Below are 20,077 nucleotides of genomic sequence, written 5' to 3'. Positions count from 1 at the left end.
GTGGAACCTCCCTTAGTGGACACCTCTCTATTAAGGACAACCTCTCTATTGAGGACACTACGTTTGATCCCAAATTGGTTATTTACATTCAATTTGACCTCTCTAATCAGGACACCTTTCTATAAAGGACAGCACTTGTCAGTCCCAAGGGTGTCCTTAATAGAGAGGTTCTACTGTAATGAAGTAAAAATGTATAATATAATAAGAAAGTACTTCTTTGAAGTTATTTATGTTTTGTTATGGTAAAATGAATTACAGGCCCTTACTGTAAACTCACTCAGGAGCTGTCCGACCGTCAAATGGCAGCACCCGCTGGATCTGTCATATTCATAGTTCCCTGCTGTAAACTCACCGGCCAGGAGCTGTCTGGGCTTCAAATGGCAGCACATGCTGGATATATCAATACAGGACAGCCTCCTCCCCCCCCCCCCCCCCCCCCCACACACACACACAATGAACTCGCCCAGGAGCTGTCTTAACCTTAAATATGGCAGCACCAGTGGGACCTATCAGTCGGCTACCATCCTACGTGTAGGTCCCTACTGTAAACTCACCCAGGAGCTATCACCTCTTGATCATGTGAATCAAATGCTAGTCTGGAGGTCTCGGAAGCCCACTTTGTCCCCTCCAATAGATCTAAGACAGGCCTTTTCCGAGGCTGGGATGGATAGGCGCTATCCTGATTCAAATATTATTCATCATTCTCCTGTCCGTTTTGATTGTGTCTGTCCTCATAATCATAAAGACAGAGTGTGACTGGACAGAGGGGGTAAACTATTCAGCCATCTTCAACACTGGTTGTGACATTGTCTTTCAGTGTCGGGAGTTTGATTGTACCTCTTTTCTAAATACGGTAGATTCTCATCCACTTCAAAACAGATTGTGACAGACTGTGGCGTATTCAGGTGGCGGTCCATCTCAACGGGTTGTCTTGCACTACGCTGGTCCAAATTAACTCAAATGAGGCAACTGTAACTGCATCGAAGCACCATTCTTAACAGAGACAGACAGAGTTATTTCATACCCGTTGGTAAATTGAAAACATATACCACAAGTAACATTGAGAAGGTACACTAATAAAAGGAAAGATAAATTGAGATTCAACCGGATGATGGGGTCAATTATAAAGAAACAAAAAATCACTTCTATATATGAAATATTTATTACTCTATATATAAATCTCTCAGAAGGTACAAGATACAACATGATGGATGTCTTTCACGCAAGTCGGTAACAATAGCAATATCAACAAATGAAAGTTATTGACACTGTTATTGGCCACACTGCTAATAAATTCAGTGGAACATAAGAAACAGTCATCACAAATTAATTGCATTTTCGAGGGAGATCTTATGTATGTAGCCCACACCCAAAAAGATCACCAACAAAATTTGACGGACGTGCATTGGTGAAATAGGAGCCAAGTAGCTTTTGTAACATGACTTCAGGAGAACTCGCAGGTGTCTTGCCTTGAATTATGCTGAAGTCTTCACAAAGACAGTAAGTTCTGTACACATTCAAGACTCAAATCTTACATGATTTTTAAGCAATATCTAAAAACTGCCTAAAAAGGCAGAAAGTTAATAAGTTGAAAGAAACAAGCTTGTGCTCCTGAAGCATATAAACACTTACATCAACATTTGAAAAGGAAAAGTGAAAATATAATGGTTAAATCACAACAAAAGCCTTAAATTTCATATTTATACAAAATAACATCTTGGACGGAGTGTTTTAAAACTATTTACAATATTAACAATTCTCATGATATGTTTTGTCCTTGAAAAAGAACCAAAGTATTAAACATGGTCCTACATACACTAATGTTGACTGGCTCAGTTGCAAGGTTAACCGCACAGAAAACCTAATGATGGACTGAGTGCAGTTTTCTCTATTCCTGATCTTATTATGCTGCAGACCGTTCTATCGTCTACTTCCAAATGTGTTGACAACCAACTGGCTAACCAAAGATAGGCCTCGCAGACTGACCTCAGTTTGATCCACAAAATAGAAGAAATATAATTGCTATGGTGCCAATTTTTGGGCATCAGACATTTCAAACTGATATCATGAGATGATGAATTGTCACATCCCAGAGTCAATGAACAACAAATTACTGGCACCAACAAAAAGTTTTCTTGGCTCACAAATTTCTTTCTCGCTAGAGAATCTGCACTCTTGAAAAGAAAAACAAACACCGCAGGAGAACAGTTTGTTTACTCGTGTGAGGTGAGAACAAGCAGCAAATCGGCTGATGACACATCTTTCTGTTATACACAGGTCACAGATCGTATAGTCTTGTAGTTCTGCACATTCACAGTTCTGAAACAAAGGAAGAATCACATAAAATTCATGCATGGATGGACAGCTGCAGCCAAGATGTACCTGAACAAGTCTCTAAATCTATTTCATATGTGAAACCATGAAGAAGAAAAAAAAAGCAAAACGTTGTTTTTCTAATTTGGTGTTGTAGGACTTGAGTCTCAGTCAAAGTCATAGTGTAGAGAGAATGACAATCTATATTTTTTGTCCTGTTTATGGACCAAATTTGATCATTCAAGAAAGTGAGAAACTGTGATATTTTAAAACAAAATAAGCTGCAGGTACTTACTTCAAAACATTCAAATTGACAATAGAGGAGACTGGAGCTGATTTCGGTCCAGGTGAAGGCATGAATGTCTTGCCTGTGTTGTTTACTACATGTACTGGCCGCTTGATCTTCACTTGGTAGGCATCTGATGAGTGAGTAGGATAGGGGTCGAACGTACCAGCCTTCATACCACCAGGCTGAAAGGAAATATGATAATATTTGGAAACCAATTAAGCAGTGAGCTGACTGTGCAACAAAGCCACAACCTTTTGACCATGTTATGGGGCTGTCATTCTATGACTACACCAGTTCATCATTTATGAGGCCGCTGTCCTCTGCTTTCGATAGGCGATGACCATCAGATTTATAAGGGACATAGACAGCGATTCAGCCTACCAGAAAGCAAATGCTATGAAGAATATTGAAGAATAAGCATGGTGTGTTACTATTTGGGCAATTTCAGTGGCAAATTGTCTTATCATGATTCTTATTTGAGATAAGTTACCGGTATAAACTTCTCACTCCACCTCAGCTAAAACTTACGTTCTTTGGAGGTGAGCTGGGTTTGAATGGTTTACTGTCATCTTTTTTGCTAGAACCACTCCTAATTGGAGGCAATGGTTTCTCTGTCTTGTATGGATTGTCATCAAAGTAAGCCTTTGGTGACATATTGAGCTTGAAGGCTCCACCCTTCATATCTCTCTTATGAGATTCCATGTCTTTCTGTAAAGCAGAGGAGAAATTAATGAAAGATTTTAAAATTCGGAAAATGAGGTTTAAAGCCTAGTAAACTAGTGTTCAGTAGCCCTTTTCACCCATCTGGTCTTCCTGCCCTCAGTCAGAGTCATGTCTTCAACATGCCAAATAGTCTATGTATCATTTTCATGGCATCACTGTGTCGATAAAACAACTTAACCACATGATGGCGACTTAATGTAATATTGACAATGAGGTATATTGTCATGTGACGTCGTGTGAACCAATTCCCAAATGAGGGATTGGCTGGTGTTCTGTGCCACACAGAAAACTGTGTCATCATATTTCTAAATGAAGCTTACATCTTAAACACTGCTGAATATCTAGTCATTTCTGATACCAACCTTTGAAGTTTCTCTTGCTCTGTCATAGGGATCAATCTTGTGTTCATGATATTTTCCAATTGTGACTGGTACATAACTGAAAGGAAGGGACACCAGAATTCAGAGAGAGCTAATTGTCTACTTTGATCTTCCCTTCCATGTATATTACAACTTCTGGCTAAATCACATAACAACACATAAAATTTAGACGCCCTGCAGTAACATTAACAAGCAAAGTGTGCACTTCAGAAAAACTTACCCATAGCCAGTTCCTTTTTTTCCTGGATTAGTTGTAAAATTCCTTCCCGAGGCCTTCCTGTCTCCTCTTGCTCGAGCATTTGGACTAAAGGCGGGTATTGGACCAGAGAGGGTACCATAGTGACTTCCTAAGCCAGATCTGAAACACGAGGTAGAATTGGTTAAAGTGACACCAAAAAGTGGGGCTAAAATTCAGCTTATTATCAGTGATGTGTAGTGTTAGGAATTTAGGTTCTGGAAGTAAAAGCCTCAGACATCTAATGTGGGCATATGGCTAATTTTGACCCAAAATAACTACCATACTCTTCTTGTTGTTGCATTTTTATCAACTTACGGCTGTTTTTCACCACTATTTGGGACAAACGCTTTTCCTATATTTTTCTTTTGTTCCTTCAACCGCCATTGCCGTCGTATTTTAATAGGGTCCGAGTATGCCTCTCCTTCCATGGTACGGCCAAATTTGTCAGCAAAATAACCAGCCTGCAGAGCCGACCTGGACTTGCTCCCTCCAGGCAACATCTGTTTGCCTTTGCTTGAAGCTTCATTGAAATTGACTGTAAAGATGAAATGTTGATATTTTACATTGCAACCTACCAGTATCAATCCTTTCACAGTACCCTCTATCAGTCTATGTCTATGTCCACAATGTGCTCACTCATCAAATTCAAGTATAAAGGACATACAAAACAGCTATGCCTACAGCCAAACAAAACAAAAAATAGTGCGTAGTGCCTGTGTCAATGGGGAAATTAAGATGAATTGTCTGACCAAGTGCATTATATTTCAGGCTTTTTTACTTGTCAAATTTGATGCTCAGATAACAATTCAAAATCAGTCATTATCTTTCATGAGAGCCCTCTAAGATTTTCACAAAAACAATGGATGCCACGCACACGTGTATCTCTGCAAACAAGTTTTTCCACTGAATATCCAATTAAACAATAAAGATGACGATTATTCTTGCTGAACTTACTGCTTCCTGGCCTCTTATATTTGTCTCCAATAGTGTGATAGGTCATCTCCTGGAAGAGACCTACTCTCTCCATGTCCGTCTTTCCGTGACCAGCCATCTTGCTGGTTTAATTTGCTGCTCACCTAGTGCCCAAATATGGAAAAAGCAAAAGTAAGATAATTACAGAAGCCCCTATGTTAGATTGGTGATAACGATGAATCTCGTGACTGGAAACATTCAAGCCAAAACTCACTCACTGTCCTGTCAATGTCACTATGAGGAATCCTTCACCCTAATCAATAAATCATTAATCAGGATGCATCAATCAGTATGAAGTGACATGACATGACTGATGAAAACAGGACCCAGGGCCATGGCAGAACCAGAACAGAAGCAGAAAACCTGACCATGTCCATGACTGAGCATGACTTGTTTTCATCATCATCATCATGATTGAATGATGTTCATGCCCACACTTATTTACGGCAGTGATTAGTATAAAATACAAATTACAGTTATTTTATAATCACCTTAAAATCAAAGCTAATGTGTAACAGAAGAAATGTAAACGTCAAGTGCACATTAATGCACTAAAGAAGGACCAAACTCATGAAAAGTGCTTCAATGAAAAATTGTTGACAGAAATCGTCAAGGCGACTCCCAATCTCCAACCGGAAATAGCGTAAGATTATAGACTCTGCCAATAACGGCAAATATTCCGCCATGTTATGGTCTCACTAGCCGGTGAGGAGGCCAGGCCTACCTGCCTCAAAAAATGACGCGACGTCATGTCATGCATACCCCTGTTCCAGCGGCTGTAGACTTGGCAGTACCTTACTCTCACACAAACCTATACATTTCTGAATAGCTTGTCACTTGTGGAATACATCTGTCCAAGTTTCAACGTCGTGTAGACATACAGTCATGGATAAACTGATGCAGCACAATGCATGATACACCCTGTATGTTAACGCAAATTTGAAAAATTTCACCTTTATGCCTTATAACTTCAAGATTAACAAGGATGGTGAAAAAAAATTTCATACACATCTACTCATCACCTTGAGAAAGCCAACTGACGACTAGTTCAATCTTTTATATAAAAATAGGCTGTCGTTGCGGATTTTGTTTGAGTTTTTTGCCCTCGAAATTTTACCTTGAGAACATGTGCAATCTCACAGGAACCAGTCGATGTCAACATCCTCTTGAGCTGTAAATAGCATGCGGTACTTGCTCACTGCGTAAGTGCACAGAAGAAACTGGTCAGAGCTACCCCTTCACAAAAAACATCGGACATTTACGTTTGAACAAGTAGCAATAGGGATAGAGGAGGCCCATCTGTATCCATGGTAATCACGCGAGATTGAAGAACTAGTTTTTTGGTACAATCCCGAACTGATCACAACTGGCTACTGAGACCTATCATCTATAAATAGCCCATGCGCCCGGAATGTGTGCAGGGGGTAAAATTGTGCACGCGTACTGATATCGAGATTGTTAAACATACCACTAACAACATACTTCTCAGTTTCTTCTTTTAAAAACTAAAATAGGCATGTAACACGATTAAAGTTTATTTTTTCACTCATAGTTAATTTATTTCCGAATATTTTTGTCAGTATTATATAGGATCACATATCATTAAGTTAATTGTTATTTGCGTTAGGGAAATGACATCATTGTTAAAATCGCTTGTTGGCTGATCATAATAATTGTTCTGTCATGTCTGTGGTGAGTGGTAGTGTTCATAGCGCATGCGTTGACGGACTGAAGAATTCCCCATGTCAGGTGACCTTCTCATTCTTCTTGCGGGAAACCATGAAACTAAAGTTCGGACATGTGTACGGCATGCCTGTATACTGTCGTACTCACTGTAAATTTGTAAGTTGTAAGTTTCAAAAGTGGAGTCACTTGTATGGGCGGTTATTTCCGCATAAATAGAGGTTGTCTCAAATAGACATTTTATGTCGTGTTATGACTCGAATAGACGTTTGGTGGCGCTTTTCAAATAGACATACACTCAAATAGACGTTTGGTGGCGCTCGTATCTCAAATAAACATATTGTCGTGTTTTCTGATTTGTGTGTATAACTCAAATAGACGTTTGGTGGCGCTTTTCAAATAAACATACACTCAAATAGACGTTTGGTGGCGCTCGTATCTCAAATAAACATATTGTCGTGTTTTCTGATTTTTGTGTATAACTCAAATAGACGTTTGGTGGCGCTTTTCAAATAGACATACACTCAAATAGACGTTTGGTGGCGCTCGTATCTCAAATAAACATATTGTCGTGTTTTCTGATTTTTGTGTATAACTCAAATAGACGTTTGGTGGCGCTTTTCAAATAGACATACACTCAAATAGACGTTTGGTGGCGCTTTATTTGAGATACAAGCGCCACCAAACGTCTATTTGAGTGTATGTCTATTTGAGATACGACACAATATGTTTATTTCAGGTACGTCTCCGTTAAAACGAGCGCCACCAAACGTCTATTCGAGTCATAACACGACATAAAATGTCTATTTGAGACAACCTCTATTTATGCGGAAATAACCGCCCATACACTTGCAGTTGAAAGGATTTTTATCACAGAATAAGGGCCGTCCATCTGGAAGCTGCAACATTCAACAACATAAGATTTTAAAATCATTCATTGCTCGCACCTTTTTATATTTGATATTAGGCCTATAGGCCCTATTGCCTATCGGCCTAAGAATGGTTTTTCACCAGTATGACTATAAATTCATGTCGCCAAGTTCAGATGGCCACAGTCATTTGAGTTCACATTGAATGGTTTATCTCGTCAAGATGCTACAGGTTCTGAGAAGCAATAAACAATCAGAGACATTAATGAAGGACTCTATGATTTGAGAGACTATATTTCACTTTACACCACCCATGCACGTGTACGCCGTGGTCATCCCCATCTATTTATAGACTTCTGTCGCAGTGACGTATTTATGACAAATCCCAAATCGAGGCCTCACCACAGAATTGGGGGACAGAGTATGATCAGCCAACAAGCACTAAAATCGCCAGTCAGAACCTTGTGATTATTATATCATTTTCAAAGTATTCCGTCAGGAATCTACGTTGAACATGTTTTCTAGTAGATCTTCTGCATTTGATCGAGCTTTAGGTATGTGAGCTGTTGTGATTTCTGGTTGAGTTTGATGTGTATTGGTTCATTCATTTCCAGCCTTTTCCGTTCCACCTTCCTAAACCTCAGTCAAAATACAACTCACAAGTGAAAAAGTCACCCCTAAAGTCAGTACATCCGGCCGTGCATCATCTTGTCGGTCATGATTGATGGTCACACTTGTTGTGAGCTGACCAGCTGCAACACTGGACAGGCTGTGTTTTAGGAAATGTTGTCCATACTAATGTTGTCATTCAATTGTCCAGACATTGACTGGTGAGGCACTGAGGGTGGTAAAAACTGGTGCTGTTGAGGCACTGGTAGACAGGTAGTGGTAGATGTCTGATCTAAGATGACCAGAAAAGAAAGGTCTGCAATCATTCAATATAGTGCCTTCAGTGGAGTACTGAGAATATCGATCGAAGATGAAGCTCGGCCCCAGTGACAGGATACAGCAGAGCAAAATCCGGTCAAGGGTCAAGATTTGAGAACAGCTGGTGTTCTGGTCTGTGTTTGGGAGCTATCTGAACAGGAAGGGATGATTGAAATAGATAAGGCTAAGGCTATGCATTACCGCACATATGGGAGGTGCTCATTCAATGCCAAAACAAACCTATTGACACAACAAAAGAATATGTGGTGTGCGACCACGCACCTTTGATTGCTGCTGGTTTGTTGTTACTGTCAACGACTTCCTCCGACTGGTACAAGGATATCTGCAACTGCCCAGCTGGCTGAGAATGTTCAGTCGAGTGCTGGTTAGGACAGGGATAGATAGAATAATTAAATATTTCATGTTTTGTTGATCTTTCAGAAAAAGCTACCAGCCAACTATTGCTCGAACCTGATTGGGATGCTATTCTGACCATCTGTGATGCAATTCGTCAAGGAGATGCTACGTAAGTCTCTTCTTGCTGACTGCATCTTACCAACTGTCAGTGTGTCATCATGATGATGAATGTCTGTAGTAGTGCTTAACATTTTAGTGTAACTTACCATATTCATGACATTGGGCGATATGAATAAAGACAAGTAAATGCTTTTACCACAATTTTGTACAGAAAGGCCTAGTGTAAATGTGCGTGGAGTTTTAGATAAAACCATTTGCTGGTCTTTATTCATATCACCCATGGTGGTTGTAACACCCTTTGCCATAGCTGTCCCCCTGGAATTTTCAACCTGTTAGCTTCATTGCAGCAATTAAACATCTTGCGCTTACAAGCAACCTATCAAGGGTTAAAATTCATTGATCCTCTGACACAGAATTGTGTCAAATTTAAACCTTGAAGTTTCAAGATGCAGCTGAATTGATTATGCTGCAACCTATATTTTCTTTTTCCAGGCCCAAGTATGCTTTGGCTGCTATAAAGAAGAAGTTGGCAAGTGAGAACCCTCATGTGTGCATGTTTGCACTTCAGGTGAGGTTATGACTACATGTTTGCAAGACTACATCATGTACATGTATGTATGACTGCATCATGTATGTATTGTATAGGGGCAGTTGTAGTCAGTCTGGTAATAAAGTCTTGTAGTGAGTACATGTAACTGTGAAAAGCAGAGGTGACAGCAAATGAAAAAAAATAAGATTGAAACAAATATTACAGTTAGTCATTTTTGGCTCACCGTAGGGGAGTCTATACAATACCGCAGTGTCCGTCGTCCGTGGTCGTCCGTCGTCGTCGTCGTCGTCGTCGTCGTCGTCGTCCGTCGTATCCTAGTTCAAAAACAGTGGCACGTTTCTTAACCGCTAGGCCTATGAACTTAAAACTTTGTACACATGACCCCCTAGGTCAGATGACCCGTGACACTAAATTTCTGTCCGATCTGATTCTCTACTTGGCCACCAGGGGGCCAAATGTGGATATCTAAAAACTGTGATATCTCGCTTATTAGTGACTTGTTTTCGATGAAACTTTTGTTGTAGGTACTCATAGTAAATATACATCTTATATCATACGGGTTTTTAATTTGACCTACTTTTCAAGGTCACAGAGGTCATATGGCGTAAATTGGCCGTTAGAGTGTAAACTATGGCACGTTTCTTAACCACTAAAGCTATGAACTTGAAACTTGGTACATATAACCCCCTATATCACATAGCCTCTGGTGCTGAATTTCAGTTTGATCTGATTCTCAACTTTGCCACCAGGGGGCCAAAAGTGGAAATCTAAAAAGTGTGATATCTCGCTTATAAGTGACTTGTTTTCGATTAAATTTTTATGGTAGGTACCCTTAGGAAGAATACATCACATATCTTACGGGTTTTCAATTTGACCTACTTTTCAAGGTCACAGAGGTCATATGGCGTAAATTGGCCGTTAGAGTGTAAACTATGGCACGTTTCTTAACCACTAAAGCTATGAACTTGAAACTTGGTACATATAACCCCCTATATCACATAGCCTCTGGTGCTGAATTTCAGTTTGATCTGATTCTCAACTTTGCCACCAGGGGGCCAAAAGTGGAAATCTAAAAAGTGTGATATCTCGCTTATAAGTGACTTGTTTTCGATTAAATTTTTATGGTAGGTACCCTTAGGAAGAATACATCACATATCTTACGGGTTTTCAATTTGACCTACTTTTCAAGGTCACAGAGGTCATATGGCGTAAATTGGCCGTTAGAGTGTAAACTATGGCACGTTTCTTAACCAGTAAAGCTATGAACTTGAAACTTGGTGCATATAACCCCCTACATCAGATAACCTCTGATGCCAAATTTTGGCTCGATCTGATTCTTTATTCGGCCACCAGGGGGCCATAATGGAAAAAGTAAGAAGTGCAATATCTTGCTTATTTTTAGTGATTCGTTTTCAATAACATTTTTATGGTAGGTTCTCCTAGCAAGGATACATCACATATCATATGAGTTTTTGATCTGACCTGCTTTTCAAGGTCACAGAGGTCAAATGGCGTAAATTTGTCGTTTGATTGTAACTATGGCACGTTTCTTAACCACTAAAGCTTTGAACTTGAAATTTGATACACATGACTCCCTACGTCATGTAACCTCGGACACCGAATTTCGATCTGATCTGGTACTCAACTCGGCCACCAGGAGGCCAAAACTAAAATAGGTAAAAAGTGCAATATCTCGTTTATTATTGACTTGTTTTTGATGATATTCTTATGGTACTTACTCCAAGCAACGATACATCACATGTCATACCGACTTTGGTTTAACCTATATACTATACATGTACAATGTTTCTTAATCTGGATGAATTACAAAGCACCAAATATCTATACGGTGAGCACAATGGCCCCTGGCCGTTTCATTAATCTCATCTTTAAAACCTCTGATGTTCGCCTCATATAAGAACTAAGCTGTGCAGTTTGTTCACCATATTACTAGTTCTTGTGTCATTAACTCATTTTGTCTCCAAAGAAACATTTTTTTGGATGTGACTTAATTTTGTTCAATGTTTTTCTAGGTTCTGGAATCTGCCGTGAAAAATTGTGGGTCGACTATCCACGGAGAGGTTGGCAGCAAGGAGTTTATGGAATTCTTGAAAGACCAGGCAAAGGTATAATATTATCAAAACATAGTACCAGCTTAATTTTCTCTTCTTTCTGGAACTGTCATTGTACAAAAGCTTCCTGAAGTTTCTTCGAATAGAAATTCTTTGAATTTATACAAGTCTACTGAATACTCTAGTCTAAAAGCTAAGATGTCCCCCTTGTTTTCAGACAAGAACTGATCCAGTGAAACCCAAGATCCTTGAACTGATTCAGGTGTGGTCACACGCGTTCAGAAACGACCCTAGTCTCCGAGCTGTCCAGGATACATTCCACCTCATGAAGGTCGAAGGTAAGCAGTTGGCCCATTTTTCACTTGGCGAAATTAGCAATTGCTCAGGCAGAGTTGTTGCTTTCTTATTGAGCGCTTTCTTGCAAATTTTTCTGTCACTGCAATCAGCTGCAAATTCAATGTAATGGCCGAGAAGTCCTGTCTCGGCAAATGAAGGGGGTCCTGAGCCACTCAGCTCATGCACTCAATAATTATGTAAAATTACTTCGTAACGTGTTAGCCCAAGAGACTTAATCATGGAAGGTGCAACACATGGCAATTTCTGCTGCCTTCATCAACAACTCATTTATACGATACTTGATAAAGCATATTCTTGAAGCTTGTGTGAGTTGTAATTTTGATGATTTCAGGGTATTCTTTCCCGGCTCTGAAAGAGTCTGATGCCATGTTTTCTGCTGAGAGAGCACCAGAATGGAAAGATGGTGAAGTCTGCCACAGATGTCGGGTGGCATTTGGAATGGTCCAGCGCAAGGTGAGCCAGTTTGATCTCTTCTAATTTGACAATATGTTTTATAAAAAAGATTTCATGTTCTGTATGAGTAAACTTATAAAGCCCTATTCATCTTATCTTCTACACTGCCTTCCAAGCTTTAGAACCGACTTAAAATTGAACTACCGGTACACGTGTACATCTAAGGATCTTGAAAAGAAATTGCCACTGATGTGATAATGTTCATTGTGTTGTAAACCAAATTATTTGGAATCCGTGATTAATTTGTCCTCTTTTTTTCAGCACCATTGTCGCAATTGTGGAGAGATTTTCTGCGCTAAGTGTTCTGCCAAGACGTCTATCATACCCAAATATGGTATCGAGAAAGAAGTGCGTGTTTGTGATGGCTGTTATGGACTTCTAAACAAGTGAGTTAAAATTGTTTCTGTTTTGGAAACATTGGTCCAAAACTTTGTCAGGATCTATAGTATCGGGAATCAAATATGCAGTGGTAAACTAATAATTGCTTCTGATTTGGTTGCTTGATAGTTTTATTGCCTCCGGGGTAAAATCTAGCCTCTTTCGGGACATGCAGAGGACAGGTTTTTCGAAAATGAATACAATAAACCGCCAAATTAGTTATTGGTTGTCCATTAGCAAGTATTGCCAGTTTGATTCACAGAGCTCTGAATGATAAAGTGATTTCCATATATATTCTAGGCCATCATCTGCTGTGAAAGGGAAACCATCTGAAGATGACCTGCCTTCAGAGTACCTGTCAAGCAGTCTGTCTCAGCAGGCTCAGGTTGGTAAAGTTTACTCCCATTCCTTGATTGGACTTCTTCTGGATCTTGACATCACCTGTGCCTAGTCAATTATCAACCTTTACTAGCCATGTTCTTCATTATTTCTATTCCAACCGACTTCAAGGTGATGCAAGTTCCGACACCACAGAATTGAGAAGCTCTGTCGTCGATTGACCTCTGTCCCAAATTAAGGGACGGTTCCAAACTCATGACCATCATGGTAAATGCAGATTCTTATTGATAAAGTTTGTCTTTTAGAGCCCTGCACCCACCCAGCGATCGACAAAAGAACAAGAGCTTCAAGAGGAAGAGGAACTGCAGTTGGCTATTGCTTTGTCACAGAGCGAAGCTGAGAGCAAGGAAAAAGAGGTGAGAATTCATACAGTGATTTATCAATCCGTAGAAGTGCGGCACAGTAATCCAGTGCTCTGAATCTGAATAATTTTTTTAGCACAATTGAAAGACACTTTCAGTTTGATTACACAAATATATGTGAACTGAATGTTGTGCAAATATCCTCACTGAATATTCAGTGTCAATTAATATATTTAGGATGTTGAATTTCTTTTGCTACATCCTGTATGTTCAATAATCAAATATGTTATGAATGATAGATGTCGCACTCATTCTGGATGGCCTGCCTAGATAGTAGATGACAAATCAATTTCATTAATGATTGATATGCTCGAACATTTATTTACAGTCTAGCAAGTCTGACCGAAATGTAGGTTTAAACCATACACATTCTCGTTTGCTTCTCTTGTTGTCTGCTACGACATTTGCTTTTTCGATGTTTTCATTTTCTTTTAAATTATGAAATAATCATCCATAAATACAATTGGGATGCTTTTCATAAAACAGTGCATTTTGATAGTCAAACCACTCTAGTAGGCAGCCATAGAGGGTGACATAATTGTAAACAAAATCTGCCCTCATCAAATTTCAAACTCCTTGGCCATTGGGATTGAATGAACGTCAAAACGTCTTCTTAAATTACTAAGGTATGCATGAAAATTGGGTGATTTCAGTATTGTAGCATGCTGCTTCATTTACGTATAAGACCTTTGGGTATGAATCATTGAATGTTAACTCTGGTTTGGTATAAATTTGTGGTTCGTTGTGGTCGTATTTGATTTAGTTTGGATGCAATATCGCTCCATCTCTTAGAGAATGTTGGAATCATTGATGTCAGTCTGCATAAATTAGTTTTCAGTGTTGCTTAGAATGTGTCATTTGCAAGTATTTTAAAGAGAACCGTACAATTTTTCATGTTTTTTTTGTTAGTACAAACATCCATATAGATCCACTGTAAAAATAGGAACTGAAAATATGCTGTTGAATTTGCAATTTGCTACGGAAGCTATTTTTCAGCCCGTGAAGAGCAATGGAGAGCAAAGCTGAACAGTGCTTACTTTTTTCTGAACGGGCAAATACATGTTATTTTCAAAAGAGTTGCCATCTAGTTTGAATCAAGAGTTGTGTTTCCGTGTGCGTCTGGCATGTTCAGAGAGACTGTGTCCATGGTAGGGCATGATTCTATATATATTCAAATATTGTACATTGCACATTCACCATTTGATTTGAAATCCAACCACCATCTATAACTTGATGTCTTGTAGAGAGATCGAATGCGTCAGAACTACAGCCTGTACACTGGATCGCCAGAGAGAAATACCTCACCAGCACCCCTCACAAATTCAGTAAGTCTCTGCAAAAATGTTACATCCTCTCTTTTCTGAGGACAATGATATTTTGTCCTTCTCGGCAAGCTTTGGTGAGGAAATAATAGACATGAAAGTCATGTTAAATTTGTGTGATTGACCACGTTTGGCCTGTTTGTGGTGAGCACATATGATCAACTGATTCAGTCTGAGCACGTAATCAACTGTTTCATTCTCCTTCAATTAAATTGAGCAATGTGTTTTTCAGGGTTCTGCGCCGATGTTGGACACGAGTGACATGGACCCAGAGCTAGCCAGGTATCTGAACAGGAATTACTGGGACAAGAAGAGTAATGAGCAGAGCAGGAACACTGCCACCACAAGCCCCACTCCGAGCGCCCCGACAGCTTCATCAGAACCCAAGGTCGTCAACAAAGTACAGGAGGTAAGGAGTTCTCAAAATATGTGCCAAAAAGTGATTTAAAAAAAATGTGTGATGAGCTTTATTTAGAAACTATTGAGTGTGTAGTGTGGAGTGTGGTGTGGTGTACTGGTATAGTTTAGACATATCTGAAGCTCAATCCAAGCATTGCTGGTTCAACCCTTGGTCTGGTCGCTATTTTGATTTTTTCTGGTCAAGGTCGTGTCAAACGTTTGTGATGAAATGGATGTAATCGTTGTACAGTGATTCACGAAAGTTACAATTATGACCATATCAATATATCTTTTTCTAAAACGGAACTTCCACTATGCCTTACAGAACTACCAAAACGGAGAGACAAGTGAAGATTCGGAGCAGTTTCTTGCGGCCCTGAAGGGTAGCATTGAGATCTTTGTCAATCGTATGAAGAGCAACTCGCAAAGAGGCCGTAGCCTCAACAATGATTCATCGGTGCAGACGCTGTTCCGCACGATCAACGACATGCATCCACAACTCATGAAGTACATGAATGAACAGGAGGAATTGAGAGGTAAGTCACGGCTTTATACTTGGCCTAAGTCAGAGTTGCTTGTTGGCCAATATCAAAAGGGCATTGACCTGCTCATGCATTTCTGCTGATACGCGGTGATGCAGTCACCATTTCTTTTGTTGACCAATCCATCAGCGACAACACTTGACACTGCTTAATCAACTTCTTTCAATTTCCAGGTCATTATGAGAGTCTACAAGATAAATTAGCGCAGCTCAAGGATGCACGGGAAGCTCTGAATGCCCTGAGGGAAGATTACCAGGAGAAGAAACGGTTGGAGGAAGAGGCGAAAGAAAGAGAGAGGCAGATTCAGATGGCGCAGAAACTCGAGGTCATGAGAGTCAAGAAACATGTAAGTTTTGATGTACTGTCTTCTCTTATCTGCATTCGGTCTTGTGAGAATGTGTTTGGCCCCAAATTGGTTATTGGCCTGGTGACTATGAGAAGTCCAGGATAAGCCACTGAAATTTCTAATTTAGGGTCTTTTGCTTGCGCTGGTTACCAGGAATCGTGGTTTTATGCCATAATCAAAAGAATGTGTGATTGAAATCAATTGACTTGCAAAGTTACTCAAGCTGGCATCTTAACCAATTGTTTTATTGTTGCATCGCAGGAGTACCTTGAGTTCCAACGTCAGCTGGCCATCCAGCGCATGGCCGAGCAGAAGCATGAACTGCAGATGCGACTGGAGCAACAGAAGCAACTGACTCAGATGAGGCAGATGCAGCAATATGTCTACGCCAATCCACAGGTCAGTAGACGACAAATCTTCCTTTGATTTCCATATCCTCAAAGTCTGACTTTCACTTGTATCTGTTCACATGCACTGGAGTGTAAACCTTGGTCGTTCACTATCTTCAACCACCTTCCACGGTATTGTGTTCTGGACTCCAAGAATGCTCCTGTAATGTCCGCTCATTCTGCATGGATCGTTCCTAGCTTTGACAGGTCTAGCTGGTAATCATGTGGATTCCATCTACATGTAGAGGACACACTTCGTTCATGCTGCTTGCTGGTTCACCCAGTGTATGACCAAGTGATTCTCTCTCTTCTATTGAACAGTTGAATCTTGCATACCAACAATAAAAGACAGAGTAATGAAGAATATTATTAAATAAAGGGAAAACAAATGCACTATGAAGAGCCAATATTTAGGGGTTGGGAATTCATTCGTTATCACGATGTCAATTGACAAGTCAAAATCTTATTAGAAACTTAAAGCAGCTTCATCTTTGTTAATTTTAGCAACAGCAGTTCATCCACCCTGGGCAAGGATTTAGCCCTGCAGGCTCCCTTGAGAGTTCTCCAGTACATCGATTCCAGCAACAGCAACAGCCTGGGATGTATAACCCACAGCAACCCATGAGTATGCCTGTTGGACAGATGGGAATGGGTGTTCAGCCACCAGGTGGAGCTGCCCCAACAACCGGGTACAGCCAGCAAAATTACCAACAGCCAACTGGTCAGACTGCGAGCACGACAACGACATACCAAACACCACCCCCAGGTGGATATCAGCCGCCTGTTTCCACGTACCAGGGAGTGCAGGGGCCCTACCCGGCTAGCTCGCAGCCTTCGATGCAGCAGCCCCCTAGTGGTGTCCAGTCTGGGTATATGGGGCAACAACAGCATATGGACTACCAAAACTTCAACATGCAGAGTAAGTTGACTTTTCAACCAAATGCTGACCAAAGAATGTGTGCTCGTGCTATCTAAATGAAGTTTGAAACAATTGTAAAACTCCATGTAATGTGCTTTGAATTTCCAAAGTGAGCCACAATGGTTCATGTTCATCAGACTGTCACATAGCCTGAACCCATGCACATTCTGTTGCTTGCAACCTTGAATAGGTCGCACAGATTGCCATATCCTGAATAAATTAGCCAAGATTCCTGCTTTCTTCCAGACCAGAATTGTTCCATCTTTTTAGAAAGTGCCTTTGACAATTCATTGATGAAATTATTCTTTACATTTTTCAGATATGGGGAATGCATTACCACAGCAACAGCCCCTACCCCAACAAACAGGACCAGGCGGGCCGTACAACCAACAACCCCAATATATGCCCCAACAGGGTGGCGTGCCAGGGCAGTATGTACAAGGGGGAATCCCTGGTCAGTCCCTGCCACAAGATGGTGGCCATCCTCAGCAACAACTGGTGCAATCAGGGTCTGAACAACTAATCTGTTTTGATTAGTATATACTCGCATAATTCGTGTCTTCGCTGATTGTTTAAATTGTATGTGTGTATATATATGTTGTAAGTTTGTGATCATGTGTTGACCACTGTTCTAATTGATAAGTAAAAGTAAACCATTTTCTGATTGATACCTAAAATCTATAATGAAAATGAGGTCAAATTGGCTAGCGTGACTTACATGTACTGTTAAAGAACTGGTCATCTACTGTTCTGTACTTGTATATGATGGTACGGAAGGCACATAATATTGTGGACAAAGATATATATTGACCATCACTGATTAATGTAACTGTAGTGTCATCCATAATCATCTTTACCACTAAGCTTAGGGAGAACAAAATGTTGCCAAAAGTTTGTTTTCGTTTGTTCGGGGTTGAGGGTGTCAGAGGTATGTTGTTTTTGGTATCAAATGCCACTTGTGAGCAACATATTCGTCAGTCGTTAATGAATTTGTCCAGAAATAGGTTTTTGACTTGAGGTGTATTATAATGTATTTGATAGACATAAGGCATGAATGACATAAAATTGTTTCTGCTTCAAACTCCCCCACTGTGGACAAGTGTGGCATAGGTATTCATTGTTATGCAGACAGGAAGAACAGTTGAATGCCCACATTCTGTGTTATTTCGGTCTGACAAGTGCACATTTTAATGCCACTGGAGTATAGCTGATATGATACTAAAAAATGCCTGTGTGGTGTTGACCTACCCCGCATTACAAACGAATGCTCACTAGTCTCTTCTGGCATGTATAACACAATATGCTTGTTCACAGTGTACCCACTTCAATATAAGGGTGGATATGTACTGTACCTGTATTTCAGTATTGTTAAATTAGTCGCAAAATCTTTGTCTAATAAACTGGCATTACCTGATACAATTAATTCACTCAACTATTTGTATATCATGTAGTGTTCAGTCGAATCAGGATGTGAGCTAGGCGGTATCGTCCTTTGCACTAACTTTGCATACATGTAGATGGTGTACTTACAACTGCTTTTGCTCATTGGATGCCAAACCAGTGGTCGTTCTCCAAACGCCAGAATACTATCTGCAACTTTTCTGTTATTTATTTAAGCTTCATCGAGTATGTGATAACATGACTGTATAAATCAATTAACTGCATGTGCAGAATGTATGCCTGTCAATAAAGTAGCTTATCAATGGACTCTAACTTCTGTTTTATAAATTCTTTTTCTGGTTTCTTCAGGGTTGAGTTTAAAGTCTGATATCAACAGTGGTCGAGTTTATCGTCAAACTCATGAACTTCACATTTCAACCCTAATCCTTAACTTCAGGCCAACACTCACCACTAATGACACAGTATTGAGTGCGGAGTGAAGGGCATACGACTGACTATGGTTTTCCAGGATGTTCAACCCTGGGCTATTCTGATACCATTCCATAGAATTTGGATGAGCTGCTCAGTCAGCACTGGTTACTACAACCTGAGCATTTCTGGCCGGTACCCATTTATGATACACTGGAGTAAGGCTAGAGCGACAAAGACAGCTGCCTAGAGTCTCACCCTGATGGGATTCAAACCTAGGTGCTCTTTACTGCTAGCCTATGCCTTCCCAAATCAAATAATTGCTTGATGTGAATTTAAGCAGTTCTTGTAAATCGCTCGCTGATCAATGATCGAGATATAAATTGCACGCTCGTGTCGATAACGGCAGAAATAAAAACCGTTGCCTCTCCCACCGCAGTCATCTGGGCCTGCTGTCCTGGATTGAGAAGTATTCTATATTGACAGAGACACATACCAAACGCGACCTTAAAAGCAGTGACTGCACAGCAGAGCACTGTCGCAATCGACTGGGCTTTTAGCTGGGACACAGCAGTCATCTGGGCCTGCTGTCTTGGACTGAGAATTATCCTATATTGACAGAGACACATACAAAACACCACCTTAAAAGGCAGAGACTACACAGTAGAGCACTGTCGCAATCGACTAGGCTTTCAGCTGGGACACAGCAGTCATCTGGGCCTGCTGTCTTGGACTGAGAAGTATTCTATATTGACAGAGACACTCGCAATTGACTGGGCTTTCAGCTGGGACAAGTATATACTTGGGGTACAGCCCTTATTCATTTTCCTCATACTTTTTTGGGCTCTGTGGTACTTACTGGCTCAATTGACTATGTCCTAAAACCTATCCTCAAAGACATGGTTCATT

At 40.3% G+C, this 20,077-nt stretch overlaps 2 protein-coding genes across 3 annotated transcripts; one reads left to right on the top strand and one right to left on the bottom strand.

The window, feature by feature from the left end:
• Positions 1–1,151: 1,151 nt before the first annotated feature.
• LOC135498257 (cilia-and flagella-associated protein 96-like) lies at positions 1,152–5,529 on the bottom strand. The gene is made up of 8 exons (XM_064788477.1): positions 5,407–5,529; positions 4,898–5,019; positions 4,259–4,478; positions 3,926–4,063; positions 3,688–3,763; positions 3,131–3,310; positions 2,609–2,784; positions 1,152–2,319 (listed from the first exon to the last, which is right to left on the bottom strand). The coding sequence occupies exons 2-8, from the start codon at positions 4,992–4,994 to the stop codon at positions 2,268–2,270; spliced, it is 939 nt and encodes a 312-aa protein (XP_064644547.1). The 5' UTR covers positions 4,995–5,019; positions 5,407–5,529; the 3' UTR covers positions 1,152–2,267.
• Positions 5,530–7,884: 2,355 nt separating this feature from the next.
• LOC135486152 (hepatocyte growth factor-regulated tyrosine kinase substrate-like) lies at positions 7,885–19,072 on the top strand. 2 transcript variants are annotated; one of them, XM_064768716.1, is made up of 17 exons: positions 7,885–8,021; positions 8,836–8,920; positions 9,364–9,439; positions 11,455–11,547; positions 11,711–11,831; positions 12,182–12,303; positions 12,565–12,689; positions 12,982–13,066; positions 13,326–13,436; positions 13,771–13,791; positions 14,687–14,767; positions 14,997–15,173; positions 15,489–15,699; positions 15,879–16,051; positions 16,313–16,450; positions 16,945–17,359; positions 17,679–19,072. In XM_064768716.1, the coding sequence occupies exons 1-17, from the start codon at positions 7,982–7,984 to the stop codon at positions 17,894–17,896; spliced, it is 2,292 nt and encodes a 763-aa protein (XP_064624786.1). In that variant the 5' UTR covers positions 7,885–7,981; the 3' UTR covers positions 17,897–19,072. The 2 variants fall into 2 exon arrangements, with proteins under 2 accessions (XP_064624786.1, XP_064624793.1); XM_064768723.1 differs by lacking the exon at positions 13,771–13,791.
• The last annotated feature ends 1,005 nt before the right edge of the window (positions 19,073–20,077 follow it).

The sequence above is a fragment of the Lineus longissimus genome, chromosome 1, assembly GCF_910592395.1.
Source record: "Lineus longissimus chromosome 1, tnLinLong1.2, whole genome shotgun sequence".
Lineage (NCBI taxonomy): Eukaryota > Metazoa > Nemertea > Pilidiophora > Heteronemertea > Lineidae > Lineus > Lineus longissimus.
This window is presented reverse-complemented; position numbering and strand designations above follow the sequence as displayed.